Source organism: Erithacus rubecula (genome assembly GCF_903797595.1).
Source record: "Erithacus rubecula genome assembly, chromosome: 4".
In the NCBI taxonomy this organism is placed as follows: Eukaryota; Metazoa; Chordata; class Aves; order Passeriformes; family Muscicapidae; genus Erithacus; species Erithacus rubecula.
In genome coordinates this window covers 8,794,642-8,816,913 of record NC_136686.1, presented here as the reverse complement: position 1 = coordinate 8,816,913, position 22,272 = coordinate 8,794,642, and the positions used below count along the sequence as shown (strand labels likewise).

The following is a 22,272-nucleotide window of genomic DNA, read 5'->3' as shown; positions in this document are numbered from 1 at the left end:
TTGCTGCTGTCTTCAACACTGGTCCCTCCCTTTGATGCCTTAAGTTTTAACTTTCCTATTTTTCAAGTTCTGCACTGTCTTCGTGTGTGACTCTGAACTTCATCTAAAGTTCTCTTCACAGTTGAGTTCGACAAAGCAATCCTTTTGCAGCCTGAGAACCAAGAACACCGTTGCAGCTTCAGGCCCAAAAGCGTCAACAAGGGCAAACTGAGGAAAGCAACCTGGCCAGGAAGGAAGTTGATAACCTGAAGCTGTAATTGGACAATTAAGCCCAAGAATGGAAATGGACCTAAACTTATCAGCGTGTGAAAACCTGGGACCGCTCGTCCATCTCGTGTCCATCCTGGTTACAGCCAGGCTCTTGTACGACCCAAGGTGCATCCTTTGAAGGCCTTGGAATAAACACCGACTTGATTCCCTTGACACTGTCCAGCCTCTGTTCCAGGCAGTGTCTCCTAGGCATCGCCTGGCAAGTGGGAAACATTGCATTGTACCAAGGGGCACTGCAAAGTCCTTGAAGAGGGCAAGCCCCGCTCAGCCCTGCTCAGCAGAAAGCAAACCAGCCCTGTTTGATCCACAGCATTGCCATGCAAACGCAACACGTGCCAGCTCTTGGGAAGAAAGAGACCTCATGGCAGTCCAAAGCAGAGCAGTGGGAGCACCGTCAGCGCTCCTTGGCAAAGGCCGATTTATTTAGAGCAGAGGCACTGCAGAGGTCAGTGAGGTGCTGACAACAAACTCTTCCTGCCGTCCACAGCCAATTCAGGAGAGCTCCCCAGAGACAGAGGGACTTCAAGTGCCTTTGTCTCTGGAGGGTCTGCTCCAGCACGGAGCGGTGGCTGTTTCCAGTTGGGAACGCTGCAGCGTCCTGGGAGCCGTGGCCTTGGCACTGCTGGCACCAGCACTGCGCCTGATGTGCCACTGGCTCCAGGGAACGATTCGCTGCAACAGGACGAGCTCCCGTTCGTAATTCCGGGCTTCTTCCTTCCAGGCTTTCTCTGGCCACGTGCATCTTCAGCCACGAGCCGCTTCTGCAGGTGCCCGAGGCGGGCGGGGCCGTGACGGCACAGAGGGGCTGAGCGCTGGCCTGAGGCAGGGCTGTGATGTCCTGGCCTCCGCACTGTGACATCAGCGCGCTGGCTCTATATAAGAGGGGCCGGCACCCGCAGCTGCCAGCGCAGTCGCGATGGGACTCGCCGGAGCCATGGGTGACGGTGAACTCCTGCTGCTTGCGCTTGTCCTGCTGCTGGCCACTGTGGCTGCCTGCTGGGCCCTTGGCCACTGGCAACCACGGAGGCGGCAGCCACGGACACCAAAGCGCTGCAAGCGCCCCGCGGTGCGGCCCAGAGGCTCCCGCAGGAAGCCAGGAGCCCCTGTGGCTCCCGGGTCCTCCAGGCCTCGGGCGACCCCTCGCAAGCGGCCACGTGCTCCCGCCAGCCCCCTGGGCAGCGCCTGCAGCTGCGGCCCCTTGGTGGCCGTGGCCCAGGAGCTGCAGCATCTGATGCTGCTGCTCTGGCGTGGCAATGGTACTCGTGCGCCGCTCTACTCCGGGATGTGGCAGGCGCTGTGGAGAGAACTGGACGAGCTGGTGAAGCGCGGCCACGTGCCCCTCTGTGGCTCGTCTGGCTCCTCAGGAATCCCCCATCCCTTTGAGAGGCGTCTCTCTGTCCCTGGGAGAGCCTCAAGCCCTACAAGGGTGGCACACCAGCCGGGAGCTGCCATCCATGCAGGGGCCTCAGGCTGTCAGAGACCTTCCATCCTCCTGCCAGGAGCCTCTGCTATCTCTGACAGCCTCCATCCCTCGCAGAGGCTCAGCGAGACCTGTCCACCTGCGCAAGGTGCAGAGCCCGTGGACAGGTCTCCCAGCTCCCTTGGACTCACGGGCGTCAACAGCACTGGCGCAAGCCTGACCGTTGACGCGGTCAGGGAAAGCCCGGAAGTCCAAATGGGAGCCCAGCCCGAGGCAGGGGAGCCGTGCCAGGAGCAGCTGGTGGAGCAGCAAGCGCCCTGGAGCCAGCAGTTGTCGGCCCACAGCTGCCAGGACCCTGTGCCGGTTGTGGCAGCTGGCAACAGCCCCAGCCTGGTGGTGGAGAGGACCCTCGAGCCACCAAGGGATCTCCAGGAAGCTGCTCCAAGACAGGCCTCGAGCAGCACAAAGGCCTCTCCAAGAGCAGGTGAGATCTGCCCAGGAGCTGTGCGAGGCTCCCCCGGCGCTCTTGAGGGGCATCCCCAGGCCAAGCCAAAGGCCCCTGAGAGCAGCCTAGTCCCCGGCTGCTTCAAATCCTCCCGTCTGCTTTGCAGCTGCTCCTCGCGCCCCCCTGTGGCAAGCCTCGGGCTGTAGCCCCGGCCGTCCCGGACAGCAGAGTGCAGGCCAGGATGCCGGGGACAGCGACGGTGCCGCCCTGCCCCGCCGCAGCGCGGCTCCTGCAGCCGCCTCTGCGCGCTGCCCCGCCCCAGCCGTGCCGCTGGCCAGCCCGACGGCTGCGAGGAGGCGGCGGCCGCTGCCCGGCGCGCAGCGGGAAGCAGGTGAGAGCAAGGTGGCCCGCGGTGGCCCGGCCCCCCTGACTGGTGGGCACTTGGCAGGGGAGCCCCGGGCGCAAGGCTGATGGCTCGCTCTTGGCCGCAGGGCAAAGCAAGCAGCCGCAGGAACTGTACCAGCTGGGCCCGCAGCTGGGCAGGGGCGGCTTCGGCACCGTTTTTGCAGGAACCCGCCTCTCGGATGGAAGCCCGGTGAGCGGCCGCGACGGCCGGGGGTGGGGGGAGGGCCAGGGGCGGGGAGCGGCAGGGCTTGAGCTCAGCCCCTGCTTTCTCCGTGGCTTGCAGGTGGCCATCAAACGCGTGGCCCGGGAGAGCGTCCTGCAGTGGGATGAGCTGGTGCGTGAGCGGGGCCAGCGGGACAGGATGGGGCGGGGCAGGTCGTGCAGGGATCAGCCCGGGGCCCCAGCAGTGGCAAGCGGGGGATGGTGGGCGTGGGCTCAGCGTGCGAGCCGGGGCATGGCGGGCCTGGCCATGCCACAGACCGGCGGCTTGGCCGGGCAGGGGGCACCTGCCAAGCATGCCCTGGGGCTTGGCATGAAGCCCAAGCAGAAGGGAGGCTGCTTGGGGGGAGGGGGCGCTGGGGCATCCCAGGCAGGGGCCGGGGCAGCAGCCACAGGGCAGCATCAGGCCTGCTGCAGGCATTGACTCCTCCTCGCAGCCCGACGGCACCCGTGTTCCCGTGGAGATTGTGCTGATGGAGAAGGTGGGCTCTGGCTGCCCCTACATCATCCAGCTCCTCGACTGGTTCGAGCTGCCTGACAGCTTTCTGCTGGTGCTGGAGCGTCCGGAGGCATCGCAGGATCTCCTGCAGCTCCTGCTGGAGCACGAGTTCCTGTGCGAGGAGAAGGCGCGCTGGCTTTTCTGCCAGGTGCTGGAGGCCGTGCGTCACTGCACCGCCTGCGGCGTCCTGCACCGCGACATCAAGCCACAGAACCTCCTCGTGGACCCGGACAGCGGCGACCTGAAGCTCATCGACTTTGGTTGCGGCACCTTCCTCCAGGAGCGGGCCTTCAGGCAATTTGCGGGTGAGCCCTCAGCCCAGGCCCTGCTCCCAGGGCCAGGCGCTGCACGGCCCCATTCCCTCCTGGGCTGCGGCCTTCAGCCGGCTGCCGGCTCCTGGGGCGCGGCATCTGCCCCGTGCCAAAGGGCAGCCGGCCCTGCCCACAGAGAGGGGGCTGCAAAAGCCGGGCCCCAGCCCCTCGGCTTGCCCGGCGCACAAGGCCGTGGACTGCTGCGCTGGGCTTCTTTGCCTTGCACAGCGGTTCCTTGGCTTTGGCTGCTCGGTTGTGGGACGTGGGGAGGTCTCCGGTGCGAGTTGCGACCGCCGACGCGGCCCCTTGCCTCAGCCAGGAGCCGGCGCCAGGCTCTGGAAGGCAGCGGCCTGCGCCCACACAGCGACGCCTGTCTCCCCTAGGAACACACGCGTACAGCCCGCCCGAGTGGATCGGCATGGGCTGCTACCACGGCCATTCGGCCACCGTCTGGTCCCTGGGCGTGCTGCTGTACGTCATGGTCTGCGGGAGCCTCCCCTTCTGGGACGACCGCGCCATCGTGACGGGGCCGCTCTTCTTCGAGCACCAGATCTCTCCAGGTGCGTGTCCGCCCTCAAGAAGGCAGGCTGTGGCAGGAGGCGGCCCGTGCCGACGGGCTGGGTGCGGCACGTGTGGCTGAAGGAGGTGGCCGTGTCCCACCGCGCCACTGTCCCGCACGGGGCAGAGTGGCTCGAGTCCTGCAGGCGCCGGGGGCGGCAGCTGGGCAGGAGCCTTCTGCCAGTGACCGACGCTTTCTGCCTTCTCTCCCCAGAGTGCGAACATCTGATCCGCTGGTGTTTGTCCAAGCACCCCGCGGACAGGCCAGCGCTGGAGCAGATCTTGTGCCACCCATGGGTGCGGGGCTGGCGTTTTTGACGCCTGGCTGGAGCCTCTGCAGCACCCAGTTACCACGTCCCATGCAGGACTGAGGACTCGAACAATAAAGCAACAAAAGACCATTCTGTGATACCAAGTCTGGTTCTTTTTAGCAACTTCAGTTAAAGAAATCTCGTGGGAAAATCGTAATCAGAGTGTTCCCTTGAGCCTTCTTCAAGCTTTCCATGCCTTTTCTCCAGGCAGGCAGTTTTGTGTCTTCCAGCACTGTACTACAGGTGGGAGGGGTTTTGACCGCCCAAGAACTGCAACAGTGGAACCACTTCTGTCGCAGCCTCTTGGGGTCACCTGAAGTGATACACTGGCCCATGTCGGCATTCCAAGGGCGAGTGGGTGGCAAGGACAGAGACGCTGCTCTGCTGCTGTTATGGGTTATGTTTTGACTAGCTCCTCTCCCTATCCCCCACCATGGAGCTGCCGGCCCCTCCCCTGGGCTGTTTTATCTAGGCGGGAGTGTTTCTGCTTTTGGGGCTTTTCGCTGCTGCTCGTAGCTGCTTTCGCTGCTGCTCGCTGCTTTAGCTGCTGCTTCTGCTGCTTTCCCCCCGGCTGCCTAAACGGCCCCTCTCCCTCTTCCCCCTCCTCATCCCTAAGATTTGCACCGGCTCCAGAGGAAACGGATCTGAACTTCGGAGACCACCTCTGGAAGTCTGCCAAAGAAGCTCTGCTGCCCTTCCCGGCGAAGATCTGCCGAGTTCATGTCATCTGGGTCTGTGCTTGGAAGTGTTTCTTTTGTATTTTGTTAATAAAAAGTTTTTTCCACTTTCCCCTGAAGAAAATTCTTTCCGAGCTTGGTGAAGGAAGGAATTGTAAGCGGGGAGAGCTGCCAAAGCTGTGAGAGGAACCAGAAGCACCAAAACATCAGTTGAGATTGAGCCCTGATGAACTCTTGCTCTTTCCTCCCTTCAAATTGGCAGCAGGCAAATGCAGCCCCATCTGTCTCAGTTCAGGGACTGTCACAGGAACTTTGCAGGATATGCAGATGCCGAAAGGGACTCTAGGACAGATGGACACAATCCAGGTTCTGTGCTGGGGCAGGGAAAGTGCAAGAGGAGACCCCCACTGTGGAGGAAGGAGCCCTGGAGAAAGAAAGACGTCCCTAAAACCCCAAGGGAAACCCCCTGGTCGACCCAGCCTCTAATCCAGTCTCACATTCAGCAGTTGTTCTATATAATGGTGAGATTCTGGATAACTTTTTACACCTTGTAGCCCAGAGCTTTAGAACACTGGGTGGAAGGAATGGCATTCCTACCCAGCTCCCTTTGTTTTCTGTTCTAACACCTGCTGAGCAGCAAGGGAGAGTTCTCCTTGCACTTGTGCACCCCAATATGGTTTATTTTTGTCAACTCTGAATTTTTCCTTCTCCATTTCACCTTCAGGATAAGAAAAAAAACTGACTTTGTCTCTCAGGTTTTCTGTTCATTTCTAACTGAAAGCTGTTGAGATCATGGACTGGCTCCCTCCCATGGTATTGGGCCCATTGTGCCCCCCAAAACATCTTCCTCGATCCTGAAAACAACTGATGAAGATGGAAAGTACATTAACCAGTCTAGTTACAACAATGCAACCAGGTGATAGCCGTCTTCTGTCTACTGCCCTGACCTGCCAAAACAGAGTTGGGGGAATTTTTTTTTTTCTTCATAAATGCACATGCTCTTTAATTTTTCTTTGCTTTTAAGAGAGCTGCCAACCTTTTGTACCCTGAATGTCTCTCCATGTCTCAACCCAAAGGCCTGACTTGATCTGTGATGCTTCCAGGCAGGAGCCCAGCATGAGGGGAGGGCGAGAGCTCTGTGTGTGAGCCCTGGTCTGGAGGCTGAGCTGAGTGATAATTTTCCTTTTCTAATGTCCTGCGAGTGGTGACTGCCAATTCTCCAAGGGCCGTGACACATTTTCTCCAGCAGCAGGATGGCCATTGTTACAAAGCTTCCATTTTACAAAGGAAACATTTTCAGTTTCACTTTCTCCCTGTAGTGGAAGAAGTAAAAACACACCTACCATTGGAAGTGGAAGAAGAAAAAACACAGCTACAATTGTACATAAAACAAAAGCACTTCAGACAGGTTTGTTAAGTAGAAATTTCTACTCCTCAGGGTACACCCTCACCCTTTTTACAAGGTTCCCTTTGAATGCAATGTGCAATTTGCTCAAGCAGGAACTGCGGGGTGATGATTTTTTCTGTGGGATGCAACAGTCTCCAAACTGGAGAATACTGAAAAAATGATAAATAAATAGATTTTTTTTTCTCATTTAAGGAGTGGAGTGCCAGAGCGGTGCAAAGAACTGGTAGAAGCAGGATATGATGTTCGACAAACAGACAAAGAGAATATGACTCTTCTTCACTAGGTAGCAATAAACAACAGAGGTGAAGCGAGCTGGGAGTCTCTGGACACAAAATCACGACGTTTTCCCAGGTTTGGGTTTTTTTCACATACTGTCTTGTTTAAAAAAGAAAGCTGTCTGCTAAGGAAGGTGGGAACCTTCCTGGAATGGAAAGAAGATCCTTCCCTCCAAATCCTTATACCTTTGAAAATGATGGGGCTTCCAAGCAAAAATGCAGGAAAAGGAGTAAAAATTCTTTAGTGTAAAATATGTACAGAACAGAACAAACACAAACAAAGGAGTTTCCCCCGCTGAGCACTGTTTGCCCTCTGGTGCAGTTATGAGCACACCCGGCCGGGGGCGCTGCTGGATGGTGCAAAAAAGGGGCGGGGCCAGAAGAGCTCGCGGCCAGAAGGGGCGGGGCCAGTGCCCCCAGAAGCCAGCTGAGAGGAGGAGATAGCCAGAAAGACCGGAAAGATATAGAAAAACAGACATCTATTTACCTGGGTTCCAGTGATGTAAAAGTGCAAAATGAAGGTGGGGCTAAAGGACCTGTGCTTGCCTCGTGGTGACCCTTCTTCCTTATGGTGGCCCCAAAACTTTTCAGCTCATCCTGGGCCTTCCTCCCAGGTGGGACTTCAGGTCTCTTGGCCACTCGGGGACTGGGATAGGCAAAACTGGGGCTGCCTCCCATGTGCCATGACTGACAGACATTAAGGGGCAGAGCACTACCTCCCCAGAGCAAGGTCTGATCTGCCCCCTAGCTCCTCAGGATGTCCCAAAAAATTACCTTTTCCAGTCTCTGACAGGCAAGACCCACCCCCCACAAAGTCTCGGGTAGAGCACAGACCTTTTGCACAAAGTGCAATTGCCTAGGCAGCCTTTAGAAACAAATGCCCTAAAGCAAACCCCTTCATCCTCCTCAATATTTCCTGGCTGTCAAATCCTAAAGACCCAGTGATGATCTTTTAGGCACAAAGGGTCGTGGGATAGATACTTTATCGCTAGGAATGCCCCCCAAGCCAGTATCCTGCCAGGGAGTTGTAGAGAAACAGAAGGTCCTCCCTGAGCCTCCTTTCCTGCAGGCTGAGCCCCCCATCTCCCTCAGCCACTTCTCATCTGACTTGTGCTCCAGAGCCTGCCCCAGCCCTTTCTCTGGACACATTCCAGCACCGCAAAGTCATTCTTGGGTGAGCAACCCAAAACTGACCCCAGCATTCAAGGTGGGGCTTCAGAGGTGCCAGAACAGGGGGATAGTCACTGCCCTGGTTGTGCTGGCCATACTGTTGCTGCCACAGGCCAGGGTGCCAATGTTCTTTTTGGCCACCTGGGCTCGTGTGGGGCCATTAGAAATTACAGAGAACCATCAGTGAAATGTGGACACTTTATTAACAACTCCAAGGGGCCCAGTCTGATTTAGGGACTCTTTGGCCGCTTTGGTAACAAGTCAAGTCGGCTCAGTTGTCTTTTAAGGGCTCTGTGGCCGCCCAAAGTAACCAGCCTGTAGCGCTGCAGGGTGATGTACCCTAAGAGCAGGTGTAAACAATTTCCTTGCACACCAGTTCGCACTGTTTCAGAACGTTTGGGTTTATTCAGCGATCCCTCATGCCCCGCCCCGTTCCTGTGGGAGTGCGCGGCGCAGCCACGCGGTAACGGCCGCTGGCCCGGAAAAAGCCGAACCCTCGGTGCGAGCAGCGGGACGGGGCGGGGCCTGCGCCCCGCGCGCTGCTCGGTCACCAATGGGGAGCCGTGAAACGGGCAGAGCGGGCGCGGATTGGCTGGGTGCGCTGGGGGGGGTGGGGCCTGAGGGGGGGGTTGGGGTGGCAGAGTGGGAGCGGCGGCGGCCGGGGCGGCGTGATGTAGCGGCGTGTGGTGGGGGAGTGACCGGCCCCCGGTGAGGGACTGAGCCCGGCGAGGGAGGGACTGAGCCTGGAGAGGGAATGAGCACTGCTGAGTACCTCCTAATGAGTGCCCCTCGCGGCGAGGTATCGCGTCCTGTGCCCAGTACCAGTGCTCTGTGCCTGATCCACATCTGTACTTGCTGGCGAGGAATAAGCATCTGTTTGACATGTGGAACAGGACTGCCATGCTGACCTCTAGGGCTGCTGGCATTTATTCCCTTTGGGTCACTTTCCAAGTACATTACTGAGTTATGATCTGGATGCTGTGCATGGCTTCTCACACAACTGTTGGATGAATCCTTTTGCACAAAGGATGGTGGAATGTTGCACTGGCGTTTACTCTTTGGTGTTTAACACTTTCCAAGACATTTTGTATTCCAAAATGAAGTTTATGTACTTGAAAAATAGGTATGTAAGGAATACACAAAAATATTCCTCGTGTGACATATTCCTTGATGAGGTTTTTAAGGAAAAGCTAATATATCAACAATACCCATTTGTTTTAAATTAATGCACAAGAAATAGATCAGGATTAAAGGACATGGAGCTGAATCTAGTTACCAACTGGCCTGCCTCCCCACCAAAAAAGGGTGACAAGCTTACATGAAATACATCTTTAGAGCTGGTTAGATAGCTTAGATGTATTACTAATCTAGAATGACAGCAGCTATATATTGCCATATTGGCTTACCCAATACTTAATAGAACTGTTATATTTGGTACATATATGGAAGGGATAGTGTTTTGAGGGGTTTTGTCTTGTATGTATTTACTGTGAATACATTCTCTCTCTCCTAGGTGCTTTTGTATGTGTCCGTTCCTGACTTCTGCCATAAACTTCTCCCTGGTTATGTGAGAGGTGTAAAAGAAGGTGCTGTCACCCCTGCTTGGAAGGTCTTCCTTGCAATACATGCATACCATGCAATCTTCTGCATGATAGTATGTCTGTTCTTAGCGTCTTTAATAGGCATTATGTAGCCAGAGAAAATGTGAACATAAATGCTCTCACCTTCCTCACATATTCAGTTCAAACAAAAATGGAAAGCAATCTATTTCGTATTTTAGAATAAGTTATAGCATTTGTATCTCTTATAATTTGTCAAACTTTTGAATCGATGGAAAAGTACTGGTTGATAATTTTGGCACTTAAATTGTCAGTGGACTATTGCTAGTATTTGACAAGATAGTTTTACCTGCTCCAGCTCCATTAACCCAAGGGACTTGGAAGAAAATGTGTGATGGGAACTGTTAGAAAGGGTACTATAGTTGTTGCTTCTTACTGTAGTTACTAGCATTTGGGAGAGAGTCTAAATTCTGTTTTGTGAGGAGAAAAACTCATCCTAACAAAGCCTGATGGATACAGCAGAGTCTAAAGGAAGATTTATCAAAGTGCCTCGCTGTATTTAATGGTTGTGAGGATGAGGAGAGAGAAGTCATTTCATGAGCACTTGATGAAATTTCTGTGTATTCTGTGCATACTGCTATGAATTAAAAGTTGTATTAATGCAAGGTCACTAACTCCATGTTTTCTTCATATTTTAGGTGGTGTGAATAAATATTAAATCAATGGGCTTCAGGTCTGGATCATTGCCCATGTCCTTTGGTTTGCAAATGCTTCTTGCTTCCACTTCTTCTCACCCACCATCATTTTTGACAACTGGATTCCTCTGCTGTGGTGTGCCAATATCTTGGGCTATGCAGTGGCTGCATTTGCAGTGATGAAAGGCTGCTTTTTCCCTGCCAGTGCCAAAGACTGGTATGTGAATTTTAGTAAGGAGAGAATACTAGGTATGAGAGATCAAAATTGTTAAATAAAATTGGAGTGTATAAATGGAATGACAGAATATATCTCACTGGCACAGAGGGGTAGGGCAGTGCATGGCAGTGGTTCTAGCCAGTGTATGGGTTCACTAGCACCATCCCTGTCTCTCACGCTGCACACCATGGGACTGGCAGCCTCAGTGTCACAGATACACCTGCAGAGGATTGTTGGTTGCTTGTCAAGAGATGAACAGTGGAAATGTTGAACAGCAGAACCTGATTTTACACAAAAGATTGTGAAAACTGTTGTAAATTAGTGCCATTTTCAGCACCGGACAATATGAAATATGACCCAATTGAGTTTTATTTTGGTACTGAACCCAGACTTTGTGGAGCTACTGAGCTGAGCAATTTGCTCTGGGGTAGTAGCTGCTATGGGCATGTTTTTGGATTTGAGCTTGAGACAGTGTTGCTAACACAGGGGTGTTGTCACTATTGCTGGGTAGTGTTTACACAGCATCAAGGCCTTTTCTGCATCTCACTGCACCCACCAGGGAGTGGGCTGAGTGAGCACAAGGAGATGGGAAGGGACTCTGCTTACCCCAACTGACCCAAGAAATATCCCTGGCCGTATGGCATCGTGCTCAGCACATAAAGCTGGAGGAAGAAGGAAATGGGGGTGTCAGAGGGGTGGGTGGTATTTGTCATTCCAAGTCACCATGACATGTGATGGAGCCCTGCTTTCCTGGAGATGGCTGAACATGTGCCTGCAGGTGGGGAAGAGATTCCTTATTTTACCTTGTTTGTGTGCATTGTTTTTCCTTTACCTAGTAAACTGTGTTTATCTCAGCCCTGTGAGTTTTATGCTTTTTCTGATTCCCTCCCCCATCCCACTGTGAGGGAGTGAGCAAGCAGCTCTTTGGGGCTGAGTTGCCAGCTAGGGTTAAAGAATGATAGTTCTTTTTGGTGCCTGACATGGAGCTCAAAGGGTTTGAGTTAACAGCAAGTGTGGCTGGAATGTTCTGGATTGGATTTATGGCTGTTGGTGCTGTTGAGTTGTCAGGCTCCTGTGCTTGCCATTGGGCTCATTAGGGGTTTCATTTTGATTTTGCTGCTGGTGTAGGGCTTCACCCCTTCCTGTGCTTTGCCTGGGGACACTCGATGGCAGCCATGGCAACACACTTGGGCTGGCATGTGGCCAGGGCATAGCTGCTGTTTCTGTGCTGCTGGAACTCCAGTGTGAGCTGGAGTGGAGGGAACTGTGACCTGTGGATGAGCCCACATGGGAACAGGGCCCCCCAGGCATCAGTGGCTGGTAATAAGCAGAGCGGGAACAAAGAGCATCTGTGGCCGTGGTCATGTCCGTGCCCAAGGAGGGATTGTGGCCCAAGGATAAACCTGAAGCTACCGTGGCTGTGGGTAAGGCCATGCTCAGCAGGTGCCCCATGAAGCGTCAGTGCCTGTGCATGGGGTCGTGCACCTCAGAGCTACGGCTGTGAGTAAACCCTTGGCAGAGCAGTTACAGCCTTGGAGGTACTGCAGCCGTGGGGAAGGCCACATCCACTTCTTCAGTGGATGGAAAACTTCATTCCGTATCACTTATGGAAAATCATGTCTGCAAAAAATGAAGGTTATAAATTCTTAGTTTCAGGACAAATGAAATACTGCTTATTTTCCTGCAGCTATTTCTTGTTACATAATTATCTTTCAGAGTCTAGAAAAAGGTTGATTTCAATAGATCCTTGGAATTCTGTTTTCCAAGGTGAAACAAGTAAAAAAGGGATCATGGTATAATCTATGCAGCTTGTAATAAGCTTGCTAGTTATGTTCAAGCTAAAAGACTTTTTTTTTTTTTAATTATGGCACAAAAATATAGTTTTAGTTTTTAGAGTGAGTAGAAAAGTGTGTAAATTGGAAAATGTTCTGTAGAAGAAGCTGAATGCACTGATCTCATGGCAGGTTTAGATGAGCTGTGTTGGTGAGTATGTGTTTTGGTTTTGTTGCAGTCATCCTGGAGAGGATGGTGTGGGCAGGAGGAAAAGGCGCTCTGCAAACCTAGCAAACAAATGTATCTTGGAGCTGGGCTTTGTTTCACAGCTGAATCTACACACATCCTTTTCTTATGTAGCCTTGGAACTTGCACTGCCCCTTTGCTGGTAATGCCAATGTTATTTAAATAGTGCAAGATAATCTGGACTCTTAAATCACGGTAGCCTTGCACAGCATAGTGTGGTTCCTTCTGTTCCCTGAGAAATCTTGGATGTTTTTTGGAAGAAATTGCCCCTTCAAGACCAATAAAAAGCCCGTTTTGGTTTATTCTGAAAGCTTCATCCTAACGTAAATATTGTGCAAGCAGTGCTCCAAGCAGTGTGTCCCACTAATGTCACCCTTGAAAGCTGGAATCTGAAGGACCATCAGCTTGCTCAATCATCCTCATGCCTGGGTCATTTTGTTGTATGCATGGCAGTGATGTTAAATTTGTTTCTTCCAGAATGCCAAAAAGAAAAAAAACAATGGAGAATTTTTAGGAGTGTGTATTGGATTAACTTTTGTCCTGCTAGTTGCTATCAATTGATTCTCTGTGGTGAATATTACCTATGAAGTTTGAAGATCACCTATCCAATCTGTGTAGTATGTTGGAAATTTCAAATATGAAAGTGTCAATTTTTGCAAAGTGGTACTTATTTAACTTGGGTTTAATAAAACATGATGGGAGAACACAGCCAAATTGTCTGCTAATTACTTGGAGCAGTTAACAAAGTAGTTTGGTTGGATTATTGTAGGAAGAAAAGTTACAAATGCTCACTTGAAGAGGACAGAGGCTGAGCAACTTCCAGATTCCTTTAGATCTATCTAAGGAAGAAAATGCAACCCCTTAGTTGTAGTGTATAACCTTTCTGGATTGTCAGTGCTCAACTGACAGATGGAATAGAGTGGGGAGAGGGGAACTTACAATACCTCTGGGAAGGGAGGATGCCTTCACACATGGAAAACCTCTGCCACCTCTGGCGTTTCTGAGATCAGGGCTTCACACTTGCAGCATAGGGACGGTTGTGATGGAATGGAATTGCTCAGTTCCAGTTTTATTCTGACAGTGGGAATGACAGCAGGAGAATGTGCTGTTGCCTCACGATGGCAGCCAAACTGTTTTCTGCTTTTAATTACCAGTCTAAGGTTCTGATCATGTCTTAGTCTAGAGGTGCACTGGCTAAATTGGTTCTCTTCCTGAATACAATCTTCACTCAAGGTTAAAAGTGATGTGCAGTTGAAGAGGACATTACAGTAGGATATTTTTTTCTCCATTATTTCATGCAGGATAAAAAAGTCTAAATGTGTATGTCAAGTCAAAAGCTTGCTTCATGTTATTAGATGATGACTACAGACCTAATTTATGGCTACTGGACAGATAATGAAACAATTGTATTAAAAATTATGTTATCCAAACTTTTTTTGATATATTTATATATTCCCTTAAAAGTGCTAAAAAATTTTGCAGTCCGCTGAAATGTCAACTACATGTTTTATCATTTTATAAGTGTATAAATCAACAAAAATATCTAATAACTACATGTTGCAACACATACATCTCTTAAAGTGGTATGGAAGGAATTGAGAACCATTACAACAATAATTCATAGGAAGGTCATCTGAGTAGAGGAAGTGAAAACAGGAAACAGATGAGTTCAGAAGGGAAGAATATAAACAGAGAAAAACTTGCCATGTTTTTGAAAAAAACTTCCCACCCTGACAAATGTGTGTAATTACATCATGTACACAATGGAAATCAAGAATTGTATTATATATTTCAAAATTATAATCTAGAAACAGGTGGTGTATAATCTAGGATATCAACTAGTAACACAATACTTATGAAGCAGAGTCACAATAAAGGTTTTGAGAAAGATCTTAAACCAACTATTTCTACACTGTAAACAGTTACAGAGGAGATGATGTATTCAAAGGTGGAAGAACAGAATCAAAGTTTTTTTTTGTTTTTTTTTTTTTAAAGCCGAAGGTAAAAAAGTAGGCATCCTTTAACACATGACAAGAAGACAGAGGAACAGCAGCAAATAAACCCTGAGGATACAGGAGGAAAACCCAGAAGTAAAAGGGGATCCCAGACTGTAACAGTAAAATGTTCCCATGGGAAGCTGTCCCACCAGTAGTAGTCTGGAAGCTCCCAGACTGCAGTCCATGGACCACCGATCATATAACAAACCCAAAGGGGAAAACGCTCAGAAGAGCACCATGAAAGACTGGCCAGCAGAAAAGGAATGAGTTCCCAAGAACCGGGAAGCCCCTGCCATAAGTGGTGGAGCAGGATAATGAAGACCTCCATCGATATTACTCCAAGAGCCACAAAGCCGTGCCACAGCCTCGCTGAGAGCTGCCAGACTGCAGAGGGAGGCAGCCTTTGGGACAGGCATCCCCAGCTCCCTCAGAGCCACAAGTATGGAAAAAACACCCTCATCACTGAGGATGCAGATAGACAGAAAAAGCATGAAAGCAAAGCTGTGAGTGCAGCCCACACCAGTAAGGCAATGCCAGAAGAATGTGTCCCAGGAGCAAATATGCTGGGGCTGCCAATTGCCAGTGCATGGCTGTGAGGAAAATGCAGTTGTGCCATGGGAGAAGAGAGAGCCTTGGTGTGGTGCTGGACAAGATCCTCCAGCAGCAAAGGCAGCAGAGTTTCTACATCCAGCTGAGTCTCTGGAGCAGGCAGTGCAGGAGCAGGAAGAGCAAGATCTGTATGACTTCTGGCAAGAGTCTCCATAGCTCCCAGATCCTGCTTGAGAGCTGCCAGACTGGAGAGGGAGGAAGCCCTTTGGACAGGATTGCCTGCACCCTCAGATCCGTGGGCACCTGTAAGGTAGGAATGATTCACGTACCCTGCCTTCATATACTGAAAGCCTTTCTTTAAAATTTGCATATATTTAATTACTTTTTGACTATCAGGTTAGAATAACTTGAGCCTCGATAGGCAATAGTATAAATGATCAGGTGTCATCTAAGCAATAATATACATGGTGAATTCCTGAGTAGCAGCATCAAAATTTTTCCCAGACATTTGCTTATAGATCATTTTTATTTGAGGAATTATCTTCTGCTGCTGCTTAGTCGAATTTAGAATCTGTGTTACATCTCTCCTGCCTTGACTAAACAGTGTTCTTTATTCCCTTATTCCAAATTGTCTTTGTCTTTTTTCCTCTAGGTTACAGCAGAATCTTCTCATCCTGAGCATGCAGAATTGCCACGGAAATCCAGAAAGAAACCTGGAGGCTAAAGAATCTCCAGAAAGTGTTTCTTGCAGCCAGACTCATGGCAGCAATTTCCAGAGCTGTCACCTCCTCGGCCACAACTTTCTGCATGCTGTGTCGGGGCCTCAGGACGAGAGCCTTGGTGCTGTGCTGGAAGAGGTTCCTGTAGAAGAAAAGATGGTGTTCCTGTGTGCAGGAAACGTTATGGCATCAGCAGTGGAGGAGCAGGATGAGGAAGATCTCCATCTTTTGCATATTTCTCCAAGAGCCTTCAGCCCTGCCAGAGCCTCGCTGAGAGCTGCCAGACTGCAGAGGGAGGCAGCCCTTGGGACAGGCATCCCTGATCCCTCAGAGCCACAACTATGGGACAAACACCCTCATCCCTGAGGCTGCAGATGGGCAGGAAAATACCAAAAGCGAAGTTTTGAGTGCAGCCCACACTAGTAAGTCAATGCAAGAAGAATGTGTCCCAGGAGCAAATATTCTGAGGCTGCCAATTGCCATTGCGTGGCTGTGAGGAAAATGCAGTTGTGCCATGGGAGAAGAGAGAGCCTTGGTGTGGTGCTGGACAAGATCCTTCCATAGCAATGGCAGCATTGTTTTAGCTCAGTCTCTGGGGGAGTCAGTTCAGAAGTACATTGAGCAAGGAACTGCCATTTCTCATTTCCTGAGTCTGAAAGAGTATATTTTTTTCCATAACATTTTTTTTTTTATGGTGCTCTTGATCTGTATTACAGAAGTGTCATGGAATACCTTAACATCCTGATTTGGCCTTTGAAGCAAGGATCTTGTCTCTCCCCTGGTGAATATATGTCAAACTGTGGGACTGGGAACATTTATAAAGCCTCTGGTGAGAGGTGCAGTGAATGTCCCTTCATGGGTAATGTGATCCATCTAGTCCCTGTCACTCTCCCCCTCTCAGCCCACACCCCAGGCATCATCCTTCCTTCCTTCCTTCCTTCCTTCCTTCCTTCCTTCCTTCCTTCCTTCTTCCTTCCTTCCTTCCTTCCTCCTTCCTTCCTCTTCCTTCCTTCCTTCCTCCTTCCTTCCTTCCTTCCTTCCTCCTTCCTTCCTCCTTCCTTCCTTCCTTCCTTCCTTCCTTCCTTCCTTCCTTCCTTCCTTCCTTCCTTCCTTCCTTCCTTCCTTCCTTCCTTCCTTCCTTCCTTCCTTCCTTCCTTCCTTCCTTCCTTCCTTCCTTCCTTCCTTCCTTCCTTCCTTCCTTCTTCCTTCCTTCCTTCCTTCCTTCCTTCCTTCCTTCCTTCCTTCCTTCCTTCCTTCCTTCCTTCCTTCCTTCCTTCCTTCCTTCCTTCCTTCCTTCCTTCCTTCCTTCCTTCCTTCCTTCCTTCCTTCCTTCCTTCCTTCCTTCCTTCCTTCCTTCCTTCCTTCCTTCCTTCCTTCCTTCCTTCCTTCCTTCCTTCCTTCCTTCCTTCCTTCCTTCCTTCCTTCCTTCCTTCCTTCCTTCCTTCCTTCCTTCCTTCCTTCCTTCCTTCCTTCCTTCCTTCCTTCCTTCCTTCCTTCCTTCCTTCCTTCCTTCCTTCCTTCCTTCCTTCCTTCCTTCCTTCCTTCCTTCCTTCCTTCCTTCCTTCCTTCCTTCCTTCCTTCCTTCCTTCCTTCCTTCCTTCCTTCCTTCCTTCCTTCCTTCCTTCCTTCCTTCCTTCCTTCCTTCCTTCCTTCCTTCCTTCCTTCCTTCCTTCCTTCCTTCCTTCCTTCCTTCCTTCCTTCCTTCCTCCCTCCCTCCCTCCCTCCCTCCCTCCCTCCCTCCCTTCCGTCCTCCCTCCCCCTTTCTCTCTGCCGATTTTACTATTAAAAAAAAATCCCTCGTAGCAACATCAGGTTTTTTTCTCCAAGAGAAGTGCTTATAGAACAATTTCAGTTTAGAAACTTTTTTACATCTCTCCAGCCTTGACTGAATAGCATTCTTTTGGAGTTTGGGTTTCTTTTCTTTTGTTCCTTTTTACTTACAGAATTTTTTGCCAGTAAACTGCTAGGAACCATTTACAAATGGGTACTTAAAACAACAAAAGAAGTGATCAAGCTCGGAAGGGGGGGAGGGGAGGGGGGTGGCGGGGGCGGATCTGGTTGAACTTCTCTCATCTGGGATTTTCTCTCCGAGGGGTAGAGGTACCTTAAGAAGCGGGCAGATAAAGGCAGAGTCGCTCTCTCTCTCGGCTTCAGAGGAGGACGGTCGGAGCTGCTGTTTGGGGAAGGGAATTTGCTGCCACCGCCATAACCCAGTCTGGAGCTGCTGCTGCTTGTTCAGTGGGGTGAACCTCTGCTCGTGAGAGCAGCCACTGACCCGGGACCGTATTGACACCCTGCCGCACTAAAAGGTGTCGGCATCACCATCTGCTCGTGTTCCCAGGAATCCCGAGCTCGCCTCTCACTGCTCTGTTTCTCTGCCCTGTAGCCCCGCACAGCGGGGAACATCCATGCCGGAACATCCCGCAGCTCCAGCTCCAGTCCTGAAGCTTCTGAGACATTTCATCCACCAGCCCGGGACTGCTGCTCATTCCTGCCGTGCCCTGCAGTCAGCAGTGCAGGAGCATGAAGAGGAACATCTCCAGCTCTGGGATATTTCTGTCAAGAGCCTTTACCCCTCTCAGAATCGCCGTGAGAGCTTCTGGACTGCAGCGGGAGGCAGCCCTTTGGAGAAGTAAAAAGGGGATCCCATCTCTCTCCAAGATGATTTGCTTAGAGGCATGTGTCGCAGCAGGAAGTATCTTGGAGCCACTAGTGGGTAGCCTACAGCTCCCACGACACTGTGGCTGTTCCAATGGGGAAGACTTCATGCTTCTGAATGGATCATGTCCACTGCCATGGATATGAACCACTTGAAACCAAGGAGGTTCCTCCATCTCCAGGAAGCTCCCTCGACATGGCCTCTGACTACCGGGAATGTGTTTACAGATGGAGGTCGGATCTTCTCAGGAGCACTGGTGTTAAATAAATTGGGATTTTTGCAGAGAACTATCTGGGTGTTCCCACTGTTCTGGATTTGACTGGGCTTCTTTTCTTCCCAGAAAATGGCACAGTGTTGGGTTTGGACACAGGCTAGGAATGCTGTTATTACAGGTGGATAGTTTAGTTGGTTCTAAGTAAGGCTTGCCCTCCTCAAGCACTCTCCTGGTTCCTAGAAGTCACTCCATGTCCCATACTCTGCCATCGAGGAGGTGACAAAGAGGGAGGTGACTGGAGGAAGCATGTCCAGGACAGCTGACCTGGGCTGGAATATTCCAGAAAATAGGATGTCCTGCTGAGTCTAACATCTAGGGAAGTTGGTCATGGGAGGCTGGTCCCTGGTGGGATTCACTGGGCATCAGGCACAGGGTGCTGAGCACTTGTGTTGGGCCTCACTGCTCTGTCCTAGGCTTTGGTCCTCTGGCTCATTTCTCCCCTTCTTGTTATTTTTCTTCCTCCTTATTTGTCTTCACCTTCCTGGTTTTCTTCTCCTCTTTCTTCTCTTTCCAGGTGTCTTATTCTCAATCTTTCTTCTAATTTATATTTTTTTCTCTTTTTTTTTCCCTAATTTTTCATTCTTTGTTTTTATTTATCTTTTTTTTAAAATTCTTTATTTTATTCTATTCTTATTATTTAATTTTATTTTTATTTTAGCCTCTTCAATCTCTTTCCCTGTCCCAGCACGGGAGGCTGAAGTGTGTCCAACTATCCTAGAGCCCCCTTTGGCATCTGCATTTCCCTGCACAGCTCCTTTAGATGCTGCCTTCCCCTAGGGAAGTGTCCTTGTCTATAACAAGGTATAGAGGTGATTAAAAAGATATATTTTAATGAAAACATTGTCCTTATAGTTAATCATAGTCACCCCACAAAAAGCAGTTTTCTTTCAGATTCTCATGGCTTTATTTAGGAAATTATCTTAAATATATACAACTTAATAAATGAGGCTAGGGCAAAGTGTTAATTTAGACTATAGTGGTTATTCTACATAATTTCTGCTGTAAACAGTCATCCAACTCTCTCTGACTCTGGCAAAAGACTGATAGTCCAGAAGAAAGCACTGATCTCCCAATGGGAGAATTCACAACATGAAATTTTCCCAGACTAATTTTTTCAGGTTATGTTTTCTCTGATCTCAAAAAACATTACCACAGCTGTAAATACCAGCTGATTTGCAGTTAGGGATTGCAAGCAGCATTACCTCATGGCCCAGTGTAGGGGTGTAGAATTCAGATTTCCACCAAGCTGATCCACTATTGCACCTTTGGAACTGCAGTGTCTCTCTAATAACAACACAATAAGGTCAGGAACAGACATGATAAATTAGCAAAACATCATGCTAAAGATAACATAGCTAAAGGAGTAAATGACTCATAATAAAAAATTCACTAGAGAAGCAAATGGACAAAATGGTTTTGCAATAAATAACACTGTTTCAAGAAAATGCTGAAAAAATACAGTCATTAGCAAGGTACTTCTAAAATCAGCCTTCATCTTTGTTACAGAAACAAACCCAGGAAAACCTAGTGATTTCATGTACTACATGATTTCACATATAAAGAAACTGGACTATCTTTACATTTCAGTGACATCTTCACAAAGGTATTTGGATTAAAATTTGAATTATGCCCAGTGGTCTCAGGTCAACACCTTATAGGCATATATCAGACATCCAGAAGCCACTTTGCTGCAGGATGAGGGCACTGAGGAACATCTGGAGACACCCCTGAGATCTGGGCAGCATGTGGCTCTGTGCTCAGCATTGAAATCACTCCTCTGGTCCATCTTTTGTTGAGTTGCCAGGAAGTCCTACACTTGGCATATGCCATGTCCCTCCTCAGGCCTGGACTCCAGCAGCTCTGGAGCAAGGCTCTGGGGAACCCCAGGAGCAAAGAAGAGTTCCTACAGTGAGGGACACAAGTCTAATGAGATCTGACAGCAGCACTTGTGTTAGTCAGCCACCTAGGATGTAATCTGATGCAGGAGGAGAGAGAGAACAGCACATCCCATATAAAACACCTTCTCTTGTATGTCAGCTTTTCCTTCACAAGTTGCATGGAGCCTGTGTGCTATCCAACAGTCTCCTCCTGCCAGTCCCTGAGAAATGCATGCTTCTTAACCATCTCCACTTTCCCTGTTTCTCTGTGGGCTTTTCTAGATGCTTTGTGGGGCTTTTCTTTCTTTATCATTTTGTTTCCTCCTCTTACCCTCCTCACACACAAATTCTGTAAAGAACCAGGTCATGTCTGTCTTCTTTCATGCTGCAAGTGCAAAGCTCAAATCAGGAAAGTAAAAAAGTTCAGCAGCCTACTGAGATGTCTGAGAGCCTTCTTTCTGGAATATCCTTTGGAATTTATTGTGGGATATCACCAACCAAAGTGGTACAACATGTCTAAATTATGACAAGCATCCTCTTTGCACAGAATGTCAAAACAGACCAGATAAACTGAATTTAAACTGATAAACTACTGATTTAAATAAATTTCTAAAGAAGAAAAAAAAAAAAAAAAGGTTGGAAGAGACAGCACCCTTGCTAAATACTTTTTTAACTCTTCAAGTTCCTTGTCAGTCAAAACATTCCAAAACCAGTTACTTGTCATTGGTGCTGCTTAGTGATAGCATGCATCACATCCATTCCTGATAATCACACAACAGGCAATACAGCCTGTGATGTTGCTTTCTTGCTACACCTGTTCTTTAGGCTGAGAGTTATTGTTGAAAAAAACAATCTCCTGAACATAATTTTAGATATGAGGCACAACTTCTCTCACCACCCATCAACCATATCAAATTAATTGTGACAGCTCAAGCTTTTAACCCCTGATAAAATAGGGGCTGCCTGATCACTGTGATTTAACATGACCTGGCTACTAAGCCATGTAGCAGGAACACCTCCTGTTTCTGTTTCTGGCTGTGTTTTGGTTGGATGGATGGTTTCCAAAGCAGCCATACCCTGAAACACTGCCTTCCATTCATCCTCCTGCTTCCACAGAGCACACCACACAGGGCTGTTCTGACATGCTTGGTGTTCTGCAAACACAGACACAGCAAGGAGAAAGGTGCCTTTGTTTCCTCGACTGATGTATTTTGCTACATTCAGCTTAATCAGAGCTCACTGCAAAAACTGGCAGAGCCAGCTGAGCTGCTGATGGAAGAGTGAGCTGGAAGGTTACTGACCTGTCTGGGCTGGGACTGCGTTTACCAGAGTCAGGGGGTTGCTACACCATCCTCATCTCTCATCAGCATTTCCTGGGTGCACCTTCAGGGTCTCGGGATGGAGAAAGCAGTTCACTGGTGAATCCCTCCTCTACACCGTGTCTCCACTCCTCCCTGCTGGTGAATAAGGTGAATTAACCCCTCTGATACATTTTCCTTAGCTTCGGGAAGAAACAGAGATCTGGACATGTTCTCCTCCAGTATCAACAAAATAAATCTGAATACACAAAAAAGAAAAATGGAAAATACATCTCCCCAAACCCAGCTGCACAATGCCACTATAAATTTTTATCGATTTCAAAGGAGCTGTGCCCTCCTCCAGCACTTTCCAAGACTGCTTTTGATGAACTATGCAGCAGCAGTATGGTCACCTCGAAGTTGTGGTAAAAGAATTTAACT

General features: G+C 49.6%; 1 protein-coding gene across 1 annotated transcript; it reads left to right on the top strand.

Moving 5' to 3' along the window:
* Positions 1-2,264: 2,264 nt before the first annotated feature.
* Positions 2,265-4,499, top strand: LOC306800750 (serine/threonine-protein kinase pim-1-like; the record flags this gene model as incomplete). Its single annotated transcript, XM_079303079.1, has 6 exons — positions 2,265-2,526; positions 2,627-2,730; positions 2,824-2,874; positions 3,197-3,563; positions 3,953-4,129; positions 4,342-4,499. Coding segments are annotated over 6 exons (1,065 nt in total), but the record flags the coding sequence as incomplete, so codon positions are not given.
* Between the last annotated feature and the right edge of the window lie 17,773 nt (positions 4,500-22,272).